The sequence below is a fragment of the Schistocerca gregaria genome, chromosome 1, assembly GCF_023897955.1.
Source record: "Schistocerca gregaria isolate iqSchGreg1 chromosome 1, iqSchGreg1.2, whole genome shotgun sequence".
Lineage (NCBI taxonomy): Eukaryota > Metazoa > Arthropoda > Insecta > Orthoptera > Acrididae > Schistocerca > Schistocerca gregaria.
Genome location: NC_064920.1, coordinates 341364126 through 341389642, shown reverse-complemented (window position 1 = coordinate 341389642; position 25517 = coordinate 341364126). Strand labels below are relative to the sequence as shown.

The following is a 25517-nucleotide window of genomic DNA, read 5'->3' as shown; positions in this document are numbered from 1 at the left end:
CACTGGAAATTTTTATGCCCCGGGTAACCCACTTTACTTTGGTATTGGATTGTTGCAGAGTCTACGTGGAAATGTTTCATTAAAGACACCAAGAAAAGTATTTAGGAATTTCTCAAAGTTTTCGTCACTAGAGTGACAATGGTCAAAAGTCCATGTTTTCTCATTTAGCTTCTCACCAAATGTCAGCAAATTTTCTTTGCTAAAGTTCCTGCTCATATGGGTTCCCATAGGTGAAATGTTCATGTCTGTCTGTGGTAGTTCAATGAACAATGCACAATGTTCTGACATATTTAGATCTAGACAAAATTTATATACATAATTAGTTAGAACATTGTTAATACATGTTGCTGACTGCCCATTGTCTCTGGTAAATTCAAAACAATTCAATTTGAAACCACGTTTCTTTACTTAGTCAGTGAATCTTGAAGTGTGGCTATTATCACATTTAATATCAATATCACAATCAGTAGCTATTACAATTTTTTCTTTTTTTCTTTACAAAGGTCTTCTAGCATAATTTGAAGCTTAGATAAGTATAGTTCTGTTGTTGATGTCCCTGGAATTCTGTATACTGAGATTATTATAACATTTGCTAGTGAGTCAACTATTTCTACACAACAGTTCTCAAACACATTCTTCATTTAAATATTTAAACAGTTTCTCGTCTCATAACTTATATCATTATGTAGAAGGATAGGCCTACATGAGCTTCCACTTGACTTGTTTCTTCTAAAAAAGTTACTTGCCAATGTGAAGTTCCCTAATTTGTTTAGAATTTTAATTGTGTCCTCAGTAAACCAAATGTCATTCAAACAAACAACTCTAATATTTGCACCTTCTGACATAATGATTTCCAATTCATCTATTTTGGAGCTTTTATTTTTTGAAGCATCAGTGTTTAAACCACTTATATTCCAGTGGATAACATACCTACTTTGGCTATTGGTTATGGGCTTTAACACATTTCTTGCCAGATAATAGTTTGGCTTAGCCTTTCTTAATGCTACACAAGTTTTTCACCCCCACCACTACTTTCAGTTTATCTTACTTTTTATGACCTTATAAGCGTATATGAACATCTTACTGAATATTTTTGAGCCCAATCTATTCAGATGTAGACCATCAGATGTATTAACAGAAATGTCTAAAATATATGAAAACACCACGCCACCAATCGCACTAAAAGCACCTGTGCCTAATGAAAGTGTACTATGGAAGAAAAAGAAACAGCTGCATCAAAAAATTGCCTTGCAATTAATGAAGAAGCAGATAGGAAAACTTTACCTACAAAATCACAAGAAACTAGCGGCGAATTATTAAACAGTCAAAATTTGGATACCGCTATTCAAACAACAGCTCAACAAGGGAAGTCTACAAGATCACAACACACTCCCACTGCATTATATTCGTCATTGGAGAGCACGTTTCTTCTGGGAGTACAGCTTCAAGCAGCAAGATCTCAACATCTCTGAGGAGATCGTCAAGAAAAACAAAAAAAGTGTCAGCTAATAACAAAGAAATGTTATGGTCAAGTCACATTTTTCGCAAGAGGACACAGCAAACATAAATCTTACTCACATAGAACAATGTGACAGCCTTAACATATACTGTCACAACGTGCAAGGATTGAGAAATAAAGTAGGTGAACTTGAAATTCTTAGAAGTGATATGCCTACTAATGTTTTGTTAGACATGCACTTACTGTGTATTAGTGAACACTGGCTAAAAAAGTCAGAATTACCTTATCAGTATATTCAAAACTTCAGATTAGTTCACCACAATTCTAGGAAAAATTACAAAGGTGATGGAACTTGTATATACATAAGAAATAGAATTAGCTGTGTACCTTTCCATCCCTGTGAAGTGTATTCCTTAGACAAAGGCATTGAAATAGCTGGGGTAGTACTTGCTGACCTAAATATGTATATAATGTGTGTATATAGATCACCTAGTGGTAATTTTTCAGTCTTCCTCAGAAACTTTGCACTATTGCTAGAAAAAGCTTGTCACAACAACTCAAAAAATATAATAATATGTGGTGATCTCAACATTGATTTTCTTGAAGAATCTGCTCGAAAGTACCAATTAGTAAATGTAATGATGTCATTCAACTTAAATATGAAAGTTATATGTCCCACGAGATTAAATATCTGTCTTGATCAGGTTGCTACTAACAATGATTGCTCTGTAAAAATGATAGATGGTTTTTCAGATCACAGTGCACTAACAATATATTTCAATCCACCACTCAATGTACTCCCAACAGGAGAAACAGTTATTAAATGTAGAAGTTATGGTGATAGCAACATAAACAACTTTGTACTTAGCTTAGAGAAATAAGACTGGCAAAGTGTATTTACTTCCTCAACAACAAATGAAAAATGTGACAATTTTCTGCAGATATTTGAATATTACTTTAATTGCCAGTTCCCAGAGAAAACAAAGACGATCACTAACAAAAACAGAATGCTTGGGTCACAAAAGGTATTATAACTTCATCAGAAAATATGAGGTTGCTGCACAGACTTAGCAAACTGGACAGTGGGAAATCCAAAGAGTTCAAGGTATACTATAAAAATTACAAAAACACGTAGAGGAGGGTTATCAAATGCACTAAATAAGCTCATAATGATGAAACAATTAGGTGCTCTTCCAAAAAATGTAAGACCATCTGGGGTCTAGTAAATGAACAGACTGGTAGAAAGTTAAGGATAGAGGATAAAATCGTACTACTTGTAGAAGGACAAAAGACTGAAAATGCACATAAAATTGCCAATAAATTTAACAGCTATTTTTCAGAAATTTCCACAAATCTCCTAACCAACTTTTCAAATACTATTCATTCTCCTCCCACAAATCTCTTGACTAACTCTCCAAACACTGCACACTCTTATCTCAAAAATAATACTCCTCTGAACTCTTTTTTCCTATCTCCTACAGCACCGTATGAAATTGAAGATATTATTAAAAAAAGAGTCAAGAAGATTTATTCTGCAGGGCACGATCTGATACCCTGGTTCTTACTTCATAAGTGTTCAAATTACATCAGTGGACCCCTGTCAAATATCATAAATACCTCATTTCTAGAGGGAACATTTCCAAACCAGCTAAAACTTACTAAAATTATATCTCTCTACAAGAAGGGAGAGAAAACAAACAGGACAAACTATAGACCAATTGCTATACTATTTGCCTTCTCAAAAATATTTGAATATGTTTAAATTCTAACAACATAATCACATCTTCCCAATATGGATTTCGGAAAATAGGACCACCATACACGCTGTGTATGCAACTCTAGAAAAGTGCTCAAGTTTCGTTGACCACAAAAACCTGCTGTCGGTATATTTCTTGACCAAGGCCTTTGACATGGTCTACCACAAGCTGCTGCTTATGAAACTCCATAAGTATGGGATTAGAGGTGTAGCCTACAATTGGTTCCATAGCTACCTTAGTCAAAGAAAGCAATATGTAGAAATAAGAAAATCAGAGACATTCAGGCCCTGCAATTCAGATATACTACTTATGACAAATCCCTCAGGGATCTGTCCTTGGCCCTGTTCTTTTCATATTGTTCATAAATTATCTCCCAGAACACATACCAAATGCTGGCTCCTTTCTGTATGCGGATGACACAAGTATCCTGGTAACCAGTAGAGGTGACACATTGCAAGATGCAGTTAATGCAAATACTTGTCATTTCAATCATGGTTTGAAGCAAATAGACTACTCATAAATACTCAGAAAGCAGTAAGCATGAACTTCCATTCTTGACAAAATCTAACCCCCTTCAATTTAGTTATAGTTATCATCAAAGATGACATTACAAACAGGCAGGGCACCAAATTTCTTGGACTTACCATCAGTAACACACTAAATTGGAAACCATATATTGAAGCATTGCCACAAAATCTTAGTAAAACCTGCTATCTATTACAATCATTAAAAGACACACCCAGTGTAGATACCATGAAGTTGGCGTACCATGCCCTGTTTGAGTCTGTATTGAGCTATGGCCTAATTTTCTGGGGAAAGAGCTCTGATTCTCTCACAATTTTCAAGTTACAAAAACAAGCAGTGAGTATAACGAAATGTAAAAAAAGAACTGAACACTGTAAACCACTATTTCAACAAATAAAAATCCTGCCACTGCCATGCCTCTATATATTGGAACTAGCTTGTTTTACAGTACAGCACTTGGACTTCCTCGACAGAAATGCAGACCACCACACACGACACCAGAAACAAAACACAGTTACAAATTATAGCCCACAATACAAAATTATATGCAAATGGGGTTAAATTTATGGGCATTAATATATACAACCACCTCCCAACAGACATAAAAACAAGCAAAAACCCAAAAATAATGAGAACTAAATTAAAGGAATTGCTACTAAATCACTGTTTCTATTCCATACATGAATATCTTGAAACAAAATTTTAATTACTTACAATAAGCTGTTTATTCAGTTGTAGATGTTTCTACTTAGTAAGATAATTTAATAATTGTTTCTTATCTATATTCTGTCTGTATCTCATATATGTATTCTGCTATGTGAACTATGTACCACAATATTTTAATTACTTGTAATAAGTTGTATATTTACTTGTAGATATTTCTACTTAGTAAGATAATTTAATTATTGTTTGTTACTCATATTCTGTCTGTATCTCTTATACGTATTCTGCTATGTGCATTATGCACCACCGCCATCTCTCATCACACACCACCTCTTTTATATTTTGTCTATATATCCTGTATGTATTCTGCTATGTGAGTTATGTGCCACTACTGTCATCTCTCGTCATATACCATCTTAACATATTTTTTCAAATTGACTTGTCCTATATCATGATGTGCTTTGCTGTAGAAATTGTATGATTTACAGGACCAATAATAAATCAAATCAATCAAATCAAATCTTCGGCAACACATTTTGCACTCAGATATTTGTTGGGATCTATGAAAATGACTCCTAGTTTATTGCATTGTTCTTTAATATTGCTGTCCATTCCCCTCACACAGCTATCACTCAACGATCTCCTGTACACAGTGTCACTTATTATTATTCTGGAATTTGGGTAGAGTCTGAGGATCCTTGTGTGGTTTAAAATTTCTTCCTCACTGTTGTTTCGAAGCGAATTTGCTCCCACAAGGACAAAAACACCTTTTGCCTTTCTGCTGTGCTTATCTGCTGCATTCTCTCTTGAGTTTAAGACGTTGTTTAGGTGTGTATGCAATTGATGTGCCTTGATTCCCGATCGAACGTCGATTTCGGAGTTTGGAACGACTATGTTTTTCAACAATGAGTCACCTATAATAAAGAATTCACTTTCTGTCTTATTATAATGCTTATTTTGGTCTTTTTTGTACGTCATGCTGGTCCACTTCTATTTGTTTGGTTCTTCCGTATCTTCAGTTTCTTTTTCTTTCGTAATGGTGGCTGAGCTTCTTTCATTGTTTGTCACTTATATCACTATTTGCCGGAGTAGGTCCATCTAATACAGGAGTTTTTTCACATACACAATACTTTTCACGTCTTAGTGCAATATTTTCCTAATTTAGCAATGTCAGTTCTGCTTTCAGAGCATCAGTGTCACTTTGCAGAAGACGAATAATTTCGTCCTTAGAACTTAGTGCCGATGTTAATAGTGCATTTTCGTCACATGTACAGTCAAGGCATATCCACTGAATATTGTTATTGTTGTTGTGGTCTTCAGTCCTAAGACCAGTTTGAAGCAGCTGTCCATGCTACTCTATCCTGTGCAAGCTTCTTCATCTCCCAGTACCTACTGCAGCCTACAACCTTCTTAATCTGCTTAGTGTATTCATCTCTTGGTCTCCCTCTACGATTTTTACCCTCCATGCTGCCCTCCAATACTAAATTGGTGATCCCTCGATGTCTCAGAACATGTCCTACCTACTGATCCCTTCTTCTAGTCAAGTTGTGCCACAAGCTCCTCTTCTCCCCAATTCTGTTCAATACCTCCTCATTAGTTATGTGATCTACACATCTAATCTTCAGCATTCTTCAGTAGCACCACATGTTGAGAGCTTCTATTCTCTTCTTGTCTAAACTCTTCACTTCCATACATAGTTACACTACACACAAATACTTTCAGAAACGACTTCCTGACACTTAAATCTATACTCGATGTTAACAAATTTCTCTTCTTCAGAAACGCTTTCCTAGTCATTGCCAGTCTACATTTTACATCCTCTCTACTTCGACCATCATTAGTTATTTTCCTTTGCAAGTAGCAAAACTCTTTTACTACTTAAGTGTCTCATTTCCTAATCTTATTCCCTCAGCATCACCTGACTTAATTCGACTACATTCCATTTCCTTGTTTTGCTTTTGTTGATGTTCATCTAATACCCTCCTTTAAAGACACTGTCCATTTCGTTCAACTGCTCTTCCAAGTCCTTTGCTCTCTCTGACAGAAATACAATGTCATTGGTAAACCTCAAAGTTTTTATTTCTTCTCTATGGATTTTAATACCGATTACGAACTTTTCTTTTGTTTCCTTTACTGCTTGCTTAATATACAGATTGAACAGCACCAGGGAGACCTACAACCCTGTCTCACTCCCTTCCCAACCACTGCTTCCCTTTCATGTCCCTCGACTCTTATTACTGCCTTCTGCTTTCTGTACAAATTGTAAAACTGAATATTGTCATTTATAAATTTCAGACACACGTTTTTGCACTTCTCATGTAACCAAAAGTTGCACTTAATGCACCGAATTCCTTTGACTAAACATTTTTTACACTTTATGCACGAAGAACCATTTAAGTTCAACTGATTTTGGAGCATTCTATCACCTCACAATCATACCAGTGCCATCATTTCCTTGCACATGAATAAGAATGTACTTGGTGAGCTGTTATTAAAACTACTTAAATGGCCTACTTTAAGAAAGATGGACTCATAAGATATCAGTTGATAATCTGCATAGACAGACATAATTATAAGTAAGGAAATACAGTGAGAAAGCTCAAATGCCCTCATTCCAAATAAATGATTTAATTCTCATCAAAGAATTCTGTCAGAGCTCCAACTTAAAGAAGCAAATGAGCACTGGCAGCTATTGTGTAAGAGCACAAGAGCACATGTGCACCCTAACTTTTGACACCTTCTGGATGTATTTGAAGTTTTCCTCTGAATGCCGTTAAACATTATGAGATGAGGTAATCCAAAATACAAGGCACTGAATCTATCACATTACCGTATACTACATTGCTACTTCTCTGGACTCTGAAACCTGACATCAGGGTCATGAACACACCTTTAGTTGTCCATGTTTGAAGTAGCTTTTACACATATGCAACTGACATGACATAATTGCCTTATGGGCCAAATACAAACAGATTAACAAAGTCCACGGTTCATGGAATGCACAGGTAGCTCTTTCCACTCAACTACAAGTTTGTGTCAGTTCCACCAGGTAGCAGCACACTGGAGCAGACTTTTATCCTTGTTCACTTGGCGTAAATCCTGTCAGATGGTAACACACTCCTCAGACAGAGAGTCAACTCACAATACAGAAAATTAAATCAGAAATCAGTGTATGTTTTATTATACTGGTTCATAGTGTGGGTTCCTGTAGTCATGTCCTAGTTCATGAACCACAGGCAACGTATGAGTGGCCAAGTAAGTGGTCCAGACAGTTGGGATACCAGTTACTCCGGACATATTCTGAGGAGTGGTCACCCACCGTTGTGCTCATACGGCAAAGACTACCAAATCCACCGGTTAGTCCCTCAACCGTTAGGGGTAAAACCCAATGGGACTTGGGACAAGTAAGGCTAGCAACCTTCTTCCCTGGTACTTTAAATATGATGCTGGCAACAATCAGAGCAAAATGCCTCGGACCTTTGGAGGTGACGGAGTCCCAACTCTAACTGACAAACCAGGGACTCCTAAGATACAACTGGGCAAACAAATGGTAATGAGATGGGGAGCTATTAATATCAATGCGGGCTACTGTGGGAAGAAGGTGGAGCTGGCATAGACTGCAAGTAAGATGGGGCTGGACGTTTTAGCTGTTAGTGACATTCGGGTAAGGGGTGAGAAAGAAGAGGAAGTGGGAGAATACAAGGTCTACCTGTCAGGAGTCAAAGCAGGAATAGCACAATGGGGTGTAGGGCTTTACATCAGGAAAGAAATGGAACCCAGCGTAGTTGCAATAAGGTATGTAAACGAATGACTGATGTGGATAGATTTGACAGTGTCTAGCAAGAAAATCAGGATTGTGTCAGTATATTCGCATTGTGAAGGGACAGATCAAGATAAGATGGATAGTTTTTATGAGGCACTCAGTGATGTAGTTGTTAGAGTAAAGGGTAAGGGCAGTGTTCTGCTCATGGGTGATTTTAACGCCAGGATTGGAAATCGAACAGAAGGGTATGGTAAGGTTATGGCTAAATTTGGAGAGGATATGGAGGCCAACAGGAACGGGAAACAAGTCTTGGATTTCTGTGCCAGTATGGGCTTAGTAATCACAAATCCCTTTTTTAAACACAAGAACATTCGCCGGTATACTTGCGAAGGCAGGGGAACCAGATCTGTTATTGACTATATAATAACATATCAGGAATTCAGGAAGGCTGTGAGGGACACACGTGTATTCAGGGGATTCTTTGATGACACTGATCATTATTTAATCTGCAGTAAAACTGGGATTGTGAGGCTGAAAGAGCAGGACGTCGGGTCCATATGTAGGAGGATGAGAGTGGAGAAACTTCAGGATAAGGAAATCAGGCACAAGTACATAACAGCGATCTCAGAAAGGTACCAGTTAGTTGAATGTAGTCAATTACAGTCATTGGAAACGGAATGTACAAGGTACAGGGACACAGTGCTAGAAGTGGCTAAAGAATGTCTTGGAACAATAGCGTGTAAAAGGAGGATGAAGCAAACAGCTTGGTGGAATGACACAGTCAAGGCAGCCTGTAAAAGGAAAAAGAAGGCGTATCAAAAATGGCTACATACTAGAACTCAGGCGGGCAGAGAAAGTTATGTTGAAGAAAGAAACAAAGCCAAACAGATAATTGCAGCATCCAAGAAGAAATCTTGGGAAGACTTTGGAAACAGGTTGGAGACTATGGAAAACCATTCTGGAGTGTAATTAGAAGTCTTCGAAAGGGAGGTAAGAAGGAAATGACAAGTATTTTGGACAGATCAGGAAAATTGCTCGTGATTCCTGTGGATGCCTTGGGCAGATGGAGGGAATATTTTGAAGAGTTGCTCAATGTAGGTGAAAATACGATCAGAAATGTTTCAGAATTCGAGGTAGAATGGGATAGGAATGATGATGGAAATAGGATCACATGTGAGGAAGTGGAGAAAATGGTCAATAGATTGCAGTGCAATAAAGCAGCTGGGGTGGATGAAATTAAGTCGGAACTCGTCAAATACAGTGGAATGTCAGGTCTTAAATGGCTACACAGGATAATTGAAATGGCCTGGGAGTCGGGACAGGTTCAATCAGACTGGACAAAAGCAGGAATCACACCAATCTTTAAACATGGAAACAGAAAAGATTGTAACAACTACAGAGGTATCTCTTTAATCAGCGTTGTGGGTAAAATCTTCTCAGGTATTGTTGAAAGGAAAGTGCGAGTATTAGCTGAGGACCAATTGGATGGAAATAAGTGTGGGTTTAGGCCTCTTAGAGGTTGTCAGGACCGGATCTTTAGCTTACAGCAAATAATGGAGAAGTGTTATGAGTGGAACAGGGAATTGTATCTATGCTTTACAGATCTAGAAAAGGCATATGACCGAGTTCCTAGGAGGAAGTTATTGTCTGTTCTACGAGATTATGGAATAGGAGGCAAACTTTTGCAAGCAATTAAAGGTCTTTACATGGATAGTCAGGCAGCAGTCAGAGTTGACGGTAAACTGAGTTCATGGTTCAGAGTAGTTTCAGGGGTAAGACAAGGCTGCAACCTGTCTCCACTGTTGTTCATATTATTTATGTATCATATGTTGAAAACAATAGACTGGCGGGGCGAGATTAAGATATGTGAACACAAAATAAGCAGTCTTGCATATGCGGATGACTTAGTTGTGATGGCAGATTCGATTGAAAGTTTGCAAAATAATATTTCAGAGCTAGATCAGAAATGTAAGGACTATGCTATGAAGATTGGCATCTCCAAAACGAAAGTAATGTCAGTGGGAAAGAATTATAAACGGATTGAGTGCCAAATAGGAGGAACAAAGTTAGAACACGTGGACAGTTTCAAGTACTTAGGATGCATATTCTCACAGGATGGCAACATAGTAAAGAACTGGAAGCGGGGTGTAGCAAAGCTAATGCAGTGAGCGCTCAGCTATGATCTACTCTCTTCTGCAAGAAGGAAGTCAGTACCAAGACTAAGTTATCTGTGCACCGTTCAATCTTTCGACCAGCTTTGTTGTATGGGAGCGAAAGCTGAGTGGATTCAGGTTACCTTATCAACAAGGTTGAGGTTACAGATATGAAAGTAGCTAGGATGATTGCAGGTACTAGTAGAAGGGAACAATGGCAGGAGGGGGTTCACAATGAGGAAATCAAAGAAAAACTGGGAATGACCTCTATAGATGTAGCAGTCAGGGCGAACAGGCTTAGATGGTGGGGTCATGTTACATGCATAGGAGAAGCAAGGTTACCCAAGAGACTCATGGGTTCACCAGTAGAGGGTAGGAGGAGTCGGTGCAGACCAAGGAGAAGGTACCTGGATTCGGTTAAGAATGATTTTGAAGTAATAGGTTTAACATCAGAAGATGCACCAATGTTAGCACTGAATAAGTGATCATGGAGAAATTTTATTAGGGGGCTATGCTCCAGACTGAACGCTGAAAGGCAAAATCAGTCTTAAATGATGATGATGATGGTAGAAAAACCAGTTTTGTGGGATTCTGAATGAGATATAGTAGATTAAGTTTTGGATTTTATCATAGAGTAATCCATTTAAGGTGCTGAGAATCATAAAGCACATCAACGTCAGTTGTGTTACTGTAGCATTTATTATGCTTCTGGATTGACGCCCCTCCTACTTTCTACAAATTCCTTCAAATCCTGGAAAATCATATGCTCCTCCTCGCCTATAGCATCCGCTTCCCCTACCCCATGCAAATTCTCTACAACTTAATTCTGTTCCCACACCTCCTCCTTTTCTTCGAATGGATATGGATCCTTTACACCTCCCACAAACTTGATCCTCTTCACCTGCTTGTCACTCCCATCCTTTCCCACCCCTGTCCACTCCCAATAGCACCTTCCTTAGTATAGTCTGTATATTTGTTTAAGGCATTTAACTCAATTTCAGTGATTGTATGACAATCTGATCTGATGGTAGAATAGGAGGATGGGGATTCTGTATCTGTGACAAATGAGAAGCTGCCCAAACTTGCTGGGTCATAGCAAACAGTGAGCATCTCAAAAATCTTAACCATTCTTGGCAGGGATAGGTTTGGCATGCAGATGAGTGCAGATAGTCTGCTATAACTGTGACTCTTTTCATGCTTCAGCTGATCTTAGGATGTTGTGTGTCATGAGTAAAGTGGATATTGGCTTAATTGGCAAGATTGTGAATGTTGCACAAATATTTACATAAAAATTTGCAAGTTGAGTGGTGCACTAATAAGGTAGATGGCTGTTGAGGTCAAACAAAACTTAGTGTGCAGCTTTTGGAAAACCTCCCACATCCTCTGGCCCACATAAGGCAGGACTCCCTCTGGACTGACTTTCAGTTCCCCAGATAATCAGATATTAATTACCCCAAGGAAATATCTTCTAGTGGTTATGTGGGTCACTGATTCAAACTATCATCCAATCCCAAAGAGAGATCAACAGGGTAGCTCACCAGGGCAATCACAATTTAAATAGGGTGCACACGTATCAAAGTGTTTTTGAGGTGTCAATTAATAAATGAGCTGAAATGTATCTTGAAGGGTGGTTCCATGTCAAGTGGTCTGGGAAACACCAATTGATCATTTCAGATCTTGTTCAGTTTTGGTGTGTATGTTCACTAAAAAGTCACAGGAATTTAACAAATTTTAGCTCCCAAACTGTAATACTTTGTGGAGGTCATTTAGCTCACTATTTCTGCTCTAAGAAGTATTCAAAACTGTCAATAAATTTTATCATGACAAAGTGTCTCCCAAATTGAAGTAGTTTTATCTTTTTTACTTTTATGAGGTTTATGTCATTGGTTTAAAAACTTCTACTTTTTTGACATTATTACTTCTTGTCTTGTTTATAAACCCTGTTAAGTCCTATCAATTTTCAGCTTACAGTTTTCAGATAAAGAGTAATGACTTTGTCCAAAAACAGATTTGTTGCAAAAGTTAGTGATATTTGGTCCCTAGTATCTCAAAACAGTCACCTGATCTGCACTCATTTTAACTGCATTTTGAAAGAGTATCTGTTTCTCTGAAAAATATTAAATTTCAAAGAATGCCTTTTTTATTAAAGGTCTACAATTATCCAGTAAAATTCTCATGCAGATGAGTATGGGTTCATGCCAGACAAATATAGACATAAAGATGAAAAATTGTTTTTTGCCAACCTTAATCCTCCCTAACATCATATTGACATTGAAGTTCCACAATTGTTTGAATTTACTACCAATTTCTCCCATAAATGAGATTTTTTTTAGAATACACCCTGGTGAACAGTAATTATAAAATTCACCAAAGAATCATTAGCATGTCTGTATGTTGGTAGACACATTCTCTGACCTCCTTTGTTTTTGTGGAGAAGGTGCTGCAATAATAATTAACTACAAGCTGTAGTAACACTATGTGAAACATTAATTGTCTCTCAGACGCATAATTAGAATTATTTTTGGTTATTCTGTTTTGCAGTGTTTAATGTACCACATGTAAAATAAAAACTGAATATTTATGAAAAACTGGGATTATTCTGAAAGTTTCTTCTTTTAGGGCTGCAGTATACATGAAAAATATAACTTTAAAAATTTAACCAAACTTTGTTTTTGCATATAACGTGATACTGTTGTTCTGAATACCTCACGTATCAGTAAGCAATGAAAACCTCCCAGACTGTTTTTTCAGTGAACTGGATGCTTCAAGTTGTGTAGGCCTCATGATTCCTGTGAAAGACTGCTCATTGTAGCACATTTTGTTCTCAGCAAAATGGTTTCTGAGTCACTGTGGCCAGAGGTCGAGTGATGAACGTACAATTTACAATTTCTCTTCATCATAAAGCTGTATGGCTAACAAAATCTGAATTTCTGAAAATTTCATGTTGTAGTCAATAGAGAGAGAGAGAGAGAGAGAGAGAGAGAGAGAGAGAGAGAGAGAGAGAGAGAGAGAGAGAGAGAGAGGGAGGGAGGGAGGTGGGAGAGGTATGGAAGGAAAGAGAGAAAGAAAAAGAAAAGGAGGACATGTGTGTGTGTGTGTGTGTGTGTGTGTGTGTGTGTGTGTGTGTGTGCGTGCGTTTGTTTGGTGCTTACGAGAACTCAATGGCAAGGTTATAAGTGCCCTTAAAAGAAATGTATGTGGATAGAACAGCAAAAATGGTAACATATGCACTAAGACAACAAATAAGTAATAAAATGTGCTATGCAGGAGATTAAAACACCAGTAAAATGACAGATCAGCTAAAAGGAAAGCACATGGAATTTTACCCACTGACCACTTAAGAAAAAAAACATGGCTGAGCCAGTCACTTTGTAGACACATTCATACCATTCCCCTTAAAACATGGGAAAAATACTGAACGATTCACAAAACATTTAAACTTGAATCACATTCATCTGAACATTACTTAAAATAGACATCAGATATGTTGGCAAATTCACCATGGCCCACTGGTCAGAAAACAAAACACAGTCTAGTAAAACACAGTGCACAGTGATCTACATTCCACAAGCATGACACACTGGAGAGTCCTCTCACTAGAGTAAGAAGCCATGTGTCATGCCTATGCAAAGATGAGTAAGAAGGACCTTGTCCTGTCCAGGTGGCTGGAAGGAAGTGCACCACGGCTCAGTTGTGCGCTTCACTACACGGAGTTTATTGTCGGTCACTTCCAGCGCATCTTGCCTTCAATTTTGTACTTCAACAGTGAGGTGATAGAATGCAGGGTGAAGGCACACTGAAGTAGCTGAGAATCATGACACACCTCCTTTGCTGCTAGATCTTCCCTTTCATTTTCATCAATACCCATGTGCCCTGGCACCCAGAGAATGACACCTCCTTCCTCACTGATTGTAGCTGGAGGAGGGCCTCATGGACATACTGGACTACTTTACCTACTGAGTACAAACGTTTCAGAGAGTGAAGGGCACTCAGAAAATCAGAACTGACTAGAAATCTAGCACTGGAAGAACATCTCATCTGCGCCAGTGCCCACAGTGTAACATATAATTCTGAGTCAAAGACTAAATTCTTGAGGCATTAGAACCTTACAGGCATTATCCAGGAAAATGACAGATCAACCAACAGAGCCCCCCTGCTTAGCCCCTTCCATAAAGATAGCTACATAGTTGTGGTGCTCATTATTATATGAGCACCATCCTATAAGCACCCCTGGCCAACTGAATCCCCTCTTGGTGGAGACCGTCTGTGATCTTCAAAAAACAAGGCTTCAGCAATCCACAAATTGTGCTCCTACAGTTCAGCTACGAGTACACAACAGGCCAATGAAACTGCAGCAGACACGCCCATGTCCTGTCTGCTCCTCTGGTTAAGGCACTTGATGACATTCAGTGTCTCGTGGGTTTTGATTTTCAGGTCTCTTAGATGTGGATTTGGGGACAAAAAGGAGGCCCAGAAACCTCACTGAGTCTCTAAAATGTAGGATGCTGTCCCTCATATGCAAGTCAGATAAATTAAAAATATGATGCAAATGATTAAAATGAAAACATACAAACTTATCTGGAGAAAATTGAAACCCTGTCTTTGCAGCCTATTCCTCTAGCCTCTGCAATGTAATTTGCAACTGATGGCTCACTGTTGCAACACTGTAGGAGGAATAGAAAACAGCAAAATCACCCACAAAAACCGTACATTGTACAGGACTCCATACTGCAGACATGATACTGTTTATGGCTATGGCAAAGAGGATAACACTTAAAACACTGCCCTGACCATTCTGCTGCTCAAAATTATCTGACAGTGAGTCATGAACTCAGGTCCTACAGAACCCTGAGACAGAAAAGAGCACATGAAGAGGGGGAAGTGGCCAAAAAAAGCTCCAATGATGCAGCTGTGTAAGAATAAGTGTCCCCAAGTAACACTATATGCCTTACTGATATTGAAGAATATGCCCATACAGTGATGTTTATGTAGGAAAGCCTGCTAACTACTCACCTCTAGCATGGTCAGATTGTTGACAGTGGACTGAAGTCTCTGGAAGTCACACTGGGAGTGACTAAGGAGTTGCCTGGTATCTGATAACCAGACCATATGATGGTTAACCATTTGCTCCATGGTCTTTCCTATACAGCTCGTTAAGGTGATACTCTTGTAACTACTGGGAGATGTGGGGTCTCTCCCTGGTTTGAGGTGAGGGATGAAATTTGCCTCACTCCATGAGTTGTGAAAGTTGCCTGTCTGCCATATAAGATGAAGCACTCAAGGAGGATTTCCTTTGATGTTACTGGCACATGTCGAAGCATGCAGTACTAGATTTGGTTGTGACCAGTTGCAGTGTCACAAGCCTTGGACAGTGCTGGTTCCAGCTCCTCTTGGACAAAGGGGCATTGTAGCACTCAGGACTGCTTGATCTTAAGTCCAACTTTCCCCTCTCTATAGTCACAGGGTAGTGATGAAGTGCTGGGTCCTGGTTTGCACTGGCAGTAATTTTTGCAAAATGCTCTGCCAGCATCTGAGCAATATCTCCAAGTGTTGTTTGCAGACACCCCTGTTTCAGTACTGCTGTTGTTGGTGGACGACTATGTTTACCTGAAATCATTTTTGTAGAAAAAGTGGAAAGACTTATGGAGTTCAGAAATGATTGCCATAACTTTTTCTTACTCTCTTTAATGACACATTGAACCTTGGCTCTCACAACTTGAAAGGCTATGAGGAGATCTGCTGTAGGGTGGCATTCAAATTGTTGAAGAGCTGTACACCTGTCCCAGATTGCTGAATGGCACTCGTCTGTCCACCAAGCTACAGGTTGCCTCCAAAGATGACCTGAGGTATTTGAAATGAATAAGTTAGGAGCACGGATAAGTCAGCAGCATGTGTTGTGGCCCATCAATTGGCAGATGTTGTCAAGACGTTCCAACCAAACCAGAAAACTGAACAGTGTCCAGTTACTCCTCCTGACCATCAATTTTGTTATGAGGCCCTCCAAAACTTGACCCGAGGGCAAGTGGAAGTTGAGTCACACAAGACACGGTGAGCATTGCAGTCTCCCAAGAGAATAAACAAGTGGGAGAGTTGATCCGTAAGATATGTGAGACCCTCAGAGTCTACTGCATCAGATGAAGCTAAATACAGTGAGAAAACTGTGATCCTCTAACTCGTGTGAATTTCAACTGCAATCGCAAATTTTGGAGGCTGCATGGCCTTATAGATCTTACTGGCCTCTCCATACAAGATACATTTAACTGTTTCTCTTTACTGTATCTTCCTTTCTTCACGAAAGACACTGCATTCCCTCTTCCAGGCAGGGTGATCCCCAGAGCAGTTGACACACAGTACATGAGATGAAGAAGCAACTCCTTTGTGGGTTCTCTACCCACATGTACCACAAGTGGCTTCGCCCTCACAACCAAGACTAGTATACCCAAAGTGCTGGAATTTGAAACAGTGCATTGAGCTGTGGAAATAAGGCCGCACACTGAGATGAAGGAAACCCACCTTAAGGGGGGCTCAGGAAGTTTCATGCTACTGAATGTCAGGATAAAGGAGTCAGATTTGATAACCTCTCCATCCAGCCTCTTCACAATGTTTTGCACATCGACTATACTTTCTGGAGCCCACTCATGTTGCCCACCTTGAGAATTTCGACTAGACCCCTGCAAGCCACAATACATCTGCACTATAATTCTAGGAGCTGTGCAGTTCAGTGTTTATAGCATACTTCCCAAGGCATTAAGCTTTTTGTAGGTTAGTGGCTTACTGGGAATTTGAAGTTACAACTGGCAGCATCCCAGTGCACAAATGTTCTACTGATTTTAAGGAGCCAGAGATTCCCTCTAAACCCTTTTGTATATAGAAGGACAAAACCTTTTCAAAACTACCCTCCTTCCATTTCGCTACCAAAAATACATTCTGAGAACCCGGAGGAGGAAGAGGAGGAGATTAATGTTTAACGTCCCATCGACAACGAGGTCATTAGAGACAGAGCACAAGCTCGGATTAGGGAAGGAAGGGGAAGGAAATCGGCCGTGCCCTTTCGAAGGAACCATCCCGGCATTTGCCTGAAGTGATCTAGCGAAATCAGGATGGCCAGATTCGGGATTGAACCGTCGTCCTCCCGAATGCGAGTCCAGTGTGCTAACCACTGCGCCACCTCACTCGGTTACTGAGGACCAGTATGAATTTGGTTACTAGAGATTGTGCTTTTGGAATGAGCTCCTGAGTCAGGAGGATTCCTACACAAGCCCTCCTGTTAAATTGTGTGTTAGTACCTTCCAGTGGCCCACCCTTTCCATTGGAAGGAGGAAAGAAACATTTCAAAATATCTATTTTGGTCCCACAAGCAGCTAGCGAAATAAGGCTCCACTTAGACAGCCCCATGTACCTAAGTAAGCCTTATAAGTTAGACAGCCCCATGTACCTAAGTAAGCCTTTAAGATTCAGGTGCTGCAGGTTCCCCATATATATATATATATATATATATATGGGGAACCTGCAGCACCTGAATCTTAAAGGCTTACTTAGGTACATGGGGCTGTCTAACTTATAAGGCTTACTTAGGTACATATATATATAAAATAGAAAGAAACTTCCACATGGGAAAAACATATTAAAAACAAAGATTCCAAGACCCACCAAGCGGGAAAGTGCCGGCAGACAGGCACACGAACAAAACACACAAACACACACACACAGAATTACTAGCCCTCGCAACCGATGGCCGCCTCCTCAGGAAGGAGAGGGAAAGACGAAAGGATGTGGGTTCTAAGGGAGAGGGCAAGGAGTCACTCCAATCCCAGGAGCGGAAAGACCTCCCTTAGGGGGGAGAGAAAAAAAAAAAAAAAAAAAGGACAGGTGTACACTCGCACACACACACACACATATCCATCCGCACATCCATGTGCGGATGGATATGTGTGCGAGTGTACACCTGTCCTTTTTTTTTTTTTTTTTTTTTTTTTTTTTTTTTTTTTTTTCTCCCCCTAAGAGAGGTCTTTCCGCTCCCGGGATTGGAGTGACTTCTTGCCCTCTCCCTTAGAACCCACATCCTTTCGTCTTTCCCTCTCCTTCCTGAGGAGGCGGCCATCGGTTGCGAGGGCTAGTAATTCTGTGTGTGTGTGTTTGTGTGTTTTGTTCGTGTGCCTGTCTGCCGGCACTTTCCCGCTTGGTGGGTCTTGGAATCTTTGTTTTTAATATATATATATATATATAAAATTAAACTTCCACATGGGAAAAATATATTAAAAACAAAGATTCCAAGACTTACCAAGTGGGAAAGTGCACCCTCCCACCACCACCTACTCCAGTCCTGTAACCCGGAAGGTGTACACGATCAAAGGAAGAGCCACGTGTGAAAGCACCCACGTGATTTACCAACTGACCTGCCTACACTGTGACACTTTCTATGTGGGAATGACCAGCAACAAACTGTCCATTCGCATGAATGGACACAGGCAGACATTGTTTGTTGGTAATGAGAATCACCCTGTGGCTAAACATGCCTTGGTGCACGGCCAGCACATCTTGGCACAGTGTTACACCGTCCAGATTATCTGGATACTTCCCACCAACACCAACCTATCCGAACTCCGGAGATGGGAACTCGCCCTTCTGTATATCCTCTCTTCTCGATATCTGCCAGGCCTCAACCTCCACTAATTTCAAGTTGCCGCCGCTCATACCTCACCTGTCTTTCAACAACTTCTTTGCCTCTATACTTCCACCTCGACTGACATCTCTGCCCAAACTCTTTGCCTTTACAAATGTCTGCTTATGTCTGTGTATGTGCGGATGGATATGTGTGTGTGTGCGAGTGTACACCTGTCCTTTTTTCCCCCTAAGGGAAGTCTTTCCGCTCCTGGGATTGGAATGACTCCTTATCCTCTCCCTTAAAACCCACATCCTTTCGTCTTTCCCTCTCCTTCCCTCTTTCCTGAAGAAGCAACCGTCGGTTGCGAAAGCTAGAAATTCTGTGTGTGTGTTTGTGTGTTTTATTTATTGTGCCTATCTACTGGCGCTTTCCCGCTTGGTAAGTCTTGGAATCTTTGTTTTTAATATATATACGTTTATTCCATCCTCATGATCTGAATGGTCAAGCCAAGATGCCCATTCCCTCTGTCACACCGCACAGTGCTCGCCAAAACATGTCCAGAGCTTACCGTGACAGAGGCCTGGCAACGCTTACCAGTTCCCAGCTTAGGAATCCTGGGTATCTTCAAGCCCTTTCCCAGCAAATGAATGCTGAGTCCATGAGGGCAGAAGAAGAAGAAGAAGAAGATGATGATGATGATGAAGTTACATTTAAAGAGTAACATGGAGCTCTGTGACAATGTGACTACTGTTACATCTGATGAAGATGTTCAGATAGAAGTGTGTGATAAGCATAAGAACAGTTTCAGTTCTCTTAGGACTTTCATTCTTTTTATAGGATCAGTAAAGATGATTTAAAGGGCTAAGGCACAATGCAAATTAACTAGACAAGGGGAGTATCGCTTAGTAGGTTGCAACATGCTGAGCTGCAGCAGCCACCACATTCAGGTTAAAAAGGCGGGCATGAATTGTTCTGATTCTGGTAAGGTGTTTTTCAGCAATTTCAAAGCAATGTGGTCAGGAAACTGGCTTTTGTAAATTCTACAAACTCAGGTCAGAATGAATTGTATGCTTGCTCTCCCTCCCACCCCCCCCCCCCCCCCTCTCTCTCTCTCTGCGTGTGTTTGTGTGTGTGTGTGTGTCAAGGACACTGATCCTGAAGAAACTGAGAAGGGTACACAATCTATCTAAACAGACCGTGCTTCACTTGATACAAAGTGAGTGCTTGCAGAAGATTTTGTCACAGAGATGGCATCTAAACTTTCTCACATCAACATTCACAACTTTGTTTCAAAAACATCAAACTCAAGATCTAAAAACTGTGAAGCAAAAGTTTCAGTCTGATGAAGTAATTGCAACGCTTGATTTTGTAGAGATTCAATCCTTTGTTGTCCAATATGCATAACAGCCACAATTCTCCAGTAATGTTATTATTTGGTAGAAACAGTATAATTGTTTCTCTCAGTGTAATGATTCTTCTTGCTGATTTTAATCTCCTGCTCCTTCTTCTCCTCACACAAAAATTCTGCAATTTTGTAAATATGAGGGGGGATCCAAAAATAACCGGAATCGAATTGTTGTCCACACACGCTTTATGGTTATGCTTTGTGCCAATAGGTGTGTGTTAGTTTGGTGTCTCCCAGGTCACTGAGTAAGCTGGTGTCAGTCAGAGTTAAGCGGTTTGTTTGTAGTGCTCTGTTGTTTGCATTCCTGTTTCAATCTTTTGGTGATTAATGGCATGACAGACAAGAAGGAGCAAAGAGTCTGTGTAAAATTTTGTTTTTTGTTAGGAAGAACTGCATCTGAGACTTTTGGGATGCTTCGACAAACTTATAATGATGAAGCTTTCAGGAAATCACAGGTCTGCAACTGATTTTCTTGTTTCAAACCTTGCAACATGTCAACAAAAGATGTGTCACTTCCCATTCACCTTTGACAGGAAGGAATGAAGAAAACATTGCCACTATCAAGTCTGCAATTGATAAAGGTCATCAAAAGAGACACAGAACAAATTTTGGGTAATTAATTAATTAATGGGTAATTAATTAATGAAGATTATCAAAAGATCATTGAACAAATTTCTGTTAAAATGAAAGTATCATGGAGCATGATACAGCAAATTTTAACAGAAGATTTGCACATGTGACAGGGGTCTGCAAAATTTGTTTCTTGCTTGCTCACAGATGACCAAAGAGTGAACCATGTGAATGTTTATCTTGAGATGAAGAGTGAGGTGCAGAATGATCCAAATTTTCTTAAAGTAATAGGTACTGGAGAAGTTAGTTGGTGCTTCAAGTAAAAATCCACAGTTAAAGCAAGTGTAGAGCCAATTGAAATCTCAAACATCAGCATGACCCAAGAAAAGCACATCAAGTGGGACCCAATATGAAATCAATTTGATTTTGTTTGTTATGTCAGTGGCATTGTCCACAAGGAGTTTGTTCGTTCTTCCAGGACAAACCGTGCCCAACATTTTTATCTCGGTGTGTTACAACGATTATGAGGAAGTCAGAGATTAAAATGGACAGAATCATGGAGAAATGAAAACTGGTGGCTCCACCATGACAGTGTTCCAGCCCCCACAGTTCTGATGATCTGACAGTTCATGGCAAAAACTAGCTTAATACCTCTGATGATCTGCCAGTTCATGGCAAAAAACAACATGGTGCCTATGCCTCATTCACCCTCCTGAACCGATCTGGCTCTGTCTGACATTCTTTTTGTTTCCACAGATGAAGCAAACTTTGAAAGAAAGCTATTCAGTGATGTGGATGACAACAGAGAAAACAAACTAATGGCTCTGGACAGTATCCTGCCTCTAGGGTTCCAGTACTGTTTGCAGTAGTGGCAAGAGCATTGGGACAAGTGCATCACTCCACATGGAGAACACTTCGAAGTGGATGAAAGTACTGTGAGTGTAGAGTTTGATAAAAATACAAAATAACAAAAATTCTGTTGTGAAACTTCCTGACAGATTAAAACTGTGTGCTGGATCGAGACTCGAACTTGGCCTTTTGCGGGCAAGTGCTCTGCCAACTGGGCTACCCAAGCATGACTCATGACACATTCTCACAGTTTTAATCCCTCCAATATCTGGTCTCGTACCTTCCAAACTTCACAGAAGCTCCCTTGCGAACCTTGCTGACCTAGCACTCCTGGAAGAAAGGATACTGCAGAGACACCCTGGGGGATATCCCCAGAATGAAATTTTCGCTCTGCCGTGTAATGTGCTCTGATGTAAAACTTCCTGGCAGATTAAAACAGTATGCCAGACCGAGACTCGAACTCGGGGCCTTTGCCATATCAGCACACACTCCGCTGTATAGTGAAAATTTCATTCTGGAAAAATTCTGTTATTTTTGAGTAGTCTCTTGTATACTATATGATCACATGGTCAAACAATGGAGATAAATATGTAGAACCACACCACTACTTGAGTTAAACTAATTATGTTTTCTGAAAAAAATAAGTATTCTCCTAATTTTAGCATTTGAGGCGATTCCATGTCAAGTCTAGTTTTAGAGATGGTCCCTGCTCGACCATATCAAATTTTGTTCATATTTTTATGTGTAGCTTCCTAAATGACCAGAGGGAGATTTGAAAGTTTCTACCTCCCAAATTTTTATTCTTTTTTGTAGGAGCATTCTAAGTGAAGGGTGCACAGATGTCACGGTAGCTTTTAAAAAATTATAGGTAAGTTCAAAGTGCTGTAATTAAATGGTGATAAATTTGCAAAACTTATCATGGTAGTTGAACAGTTTGCATTATCCACATTCTTTAAGTTTTACATCATTTGGCTCCGTAGGTTTGCTCCAACTGCCACTTGAATTCATCAATAAATTTTGCCACAACAAAATTTCTCTCTACTTATAGGAGTACAGATATCAATCCTGTACTTGACTGATCGAATCTACCCTTTCACTTCTTTGCTACAGTGCAACAACACATTTTAAAGAGTCCACTTTTCCAATCCTATTTGGTGTCTGTTTTAGGAGCTGGTTCGTTCATTTTAAGTGCATATTAATTTCTTTTTGGTCCATGTTTTCCATGCTTCAGTGTATACTTTGGGTATTTCTGGGCATATTCTAATGCATAAGCGCTTAAATTTAACACAGCAAAGCAAACTGGCGATCTAGACGAGGCAGCAGCACCATCTGCTTACATTAGAAAAAAAGAGAAACGGAATTAATGGGAAATCTACATTATCCAACTTTCTTACAACTCGAGATTAACACACTACACTCCATATAAAAATAACTGAATGCGTTTTTACCAACTAGTACTAGCTTACCGGTGACTTTGCATGGGCTTATTACGTGTACCCATGACTTTTCATGCGTTTATTACGCGAAGTCGCAGGTAAGCTGTTTGAGCTGCAAACACACACACACACACACACACACACACACATTTATAACAATCATATATAGTTATGAGAATCATATAAAGTGTAAACAAAATTACATTCCAGAAAAAGAGCTGAGGCCCCAAACTCAGACTTTGCTGGGGGCTCTAAAATTTCTTTAACTGGCCCTTGAGCTACAACAATGAAAGTTATCGAACATATTTTAGTTTCTCTCATGGTAGAAAACCGTGACAGACATTTTACTATTTGTGACTCTCCTTTTGCACATGGAACAATATTTTTTAGACTTCCATTATTGTTCAATATACGAAAAATCTCGTTCAAAATAGAGGAAAGCAGTTCAGTTGAGATTGCTGGGTGTTGCTTCTAGCTGGATATTGCTCCTACACATACCAGATCACCACATTAATATATTTTGTTGTATCAATACTGTACTATAAAATTCCACATTAATATATTTGGTTGTATCATTACTGTACTATAAAATTGATTAACAACTCGAAATCTTGGTTGTGCAAAAGTAAAATTTTGTGAGAACAGACAATAGAAAATTGTGTCAGTTTAACGGTTACAACTCTGCATCAAGAAGGCTTACCTGCTAGTAGGAAAATTAAAACTACTGACAGGTACTACCTCTTTTCAGTGAGTACAAATCAGTCACAAATTACTTTGTTACTCACCCCTTCCTTTGGCAATGGAAACATGATGTCCAGTCCTTCCCACTGATTTGGTGCTGGTACCTGTTTCTCTCCCGGGGCGTCCCCTGCGCGTTTCGCTTTCTCAGCAGCGTCTTCCTGGTTTCAGATATCGTATATTTAACTGGTAAATAACTTCCTTTAGCTAATTGTATTTGACTTGCAAGAAAAACCATAAAAGGCCAAAATTATGATTACACAGCAACAGACAAGATACAAAGGTTTCAGAAACACTTACTGATTTTATTGCCGAAGGCGCCACAGATTTCCGTTGTCCATCCTTTTGGGGCGCATCCTATGTGACAATTAACACAAAAGCAGAATGAGAATTTTACAAAGATATTATGCAAGGTTTGTTCACAAAGCAATGGGAATTTCGTAATTTTGCGTATTGTATTAGCTTGATGTTGTCATTGCTGTGTTGGTAAACAAGGCTGAAAACTATGGCATTTGTAAAGTGTTAACCATACTGAATATTATTTTATTTGTTTATTGTGTATTTCGTCTGACTAGGTTAAGGCTTTAATGTCCTCTTTTATATCCGACAAAGAACAACACATACCAAAATTTACAAAAACATTCTCACTTTCCGCAGCTGAGAAATTGTTTTGAAGGCAGTTATACTCATCAACGCAAACAATAAAACTGAATAATAACAGTTACTGGAATTAACAGCAACAACATTTATAATGAAGGGCGTTAAGAATATCGCTAAAGAAAGAACAGACTCTCGACGGAGGAACCTAAAGACATGGGGAGGGGGTGAAGGAAGAGGGAGGGAGATTGACTGAAGTGATATGCAAACAGGTATATGGAAGAGAGCTACTGTGATAGCGGACCTTAGTTGCTTTTAAAATTTGAGAGGTGTATTTTGAGGAATATCGTTCATATCCAGGTACTTGATAAGCAAAGAGGATTGTAATTCGTCGATAAGATTTTATTTTGTTGAGGAGGAGTATTTCTACTGTGCTGTTCAGAAATTGCCAGTAGCGTAAGAGCTGAAGATAAAGCAGGCAAAAAGGCACACAAACGTCTCAAAAATGTTATCGATAGGAAGTGCAAAACGGGCTAAGCAGAGATGGCTAGAGGACAAATGTAAGCATTTAGAGGCTTATCTCACTAGGGATAAGATAGATACCGCCTACAGGAAAATTAAAGAGACTTTTGGAGAAAGGAGAACCACTTGCATGAATATCAAGAGCTTTCATGAAAACCCAGTTCTATGCAAAGAAGGGAAAGCAGAAAGGTTGAAGGAGTATATAGAGGGTCTATACAAGGGCGATGTACTTGAGGACAATATTATGGAAATGAAAGAGGATGTAGATGAATATGAAATGGGAGATATGATACTGCGGGAAGAGTTTGACAGAGCACTGAAAGACCTGAGTCGAAACAAGGCCCCCAGAGTAGACAACTTTCCATTAGAACTTCTGACAGCCTTGGGAGAGCCAGTCCTGACAAAACTCTACCATCTGGTGAGCAAGAAGTATGAGACAGGCGAAATATGCTCAGACTTCAAGAAGAATATAATA

At 39.5% G+C, this 25517-nt stretch overlaps 1 protein-coding gene across 2 annotated transcripts in view; it reads right to left on the bottom strand.

The window, feature by feature from the left end:
• LOC126344437 (uncharacterized) overlaps positions 1-25517 on the bottom strand; it is a 200293-nt gene that overhangs the window by 123252 nt on the left and 51524 nt on the right. For both annotated transcript variants that reach the window (XM_050002020.1, XM_050002019.1), the window contains 2 exons: positions 24224-24280; positions 23971-24084 (listed from right to left, as the gene is read on the bottom strand). In XM_050002020.1, coding sequence (XP_049857977.1) covers positions 23971-24084; positions 24224-24280 — 171 coding nt within the window. The remainder of the gene's footprint in view (positions 1-23970; positions 24085-24223; positions 24281-25517) is intronic.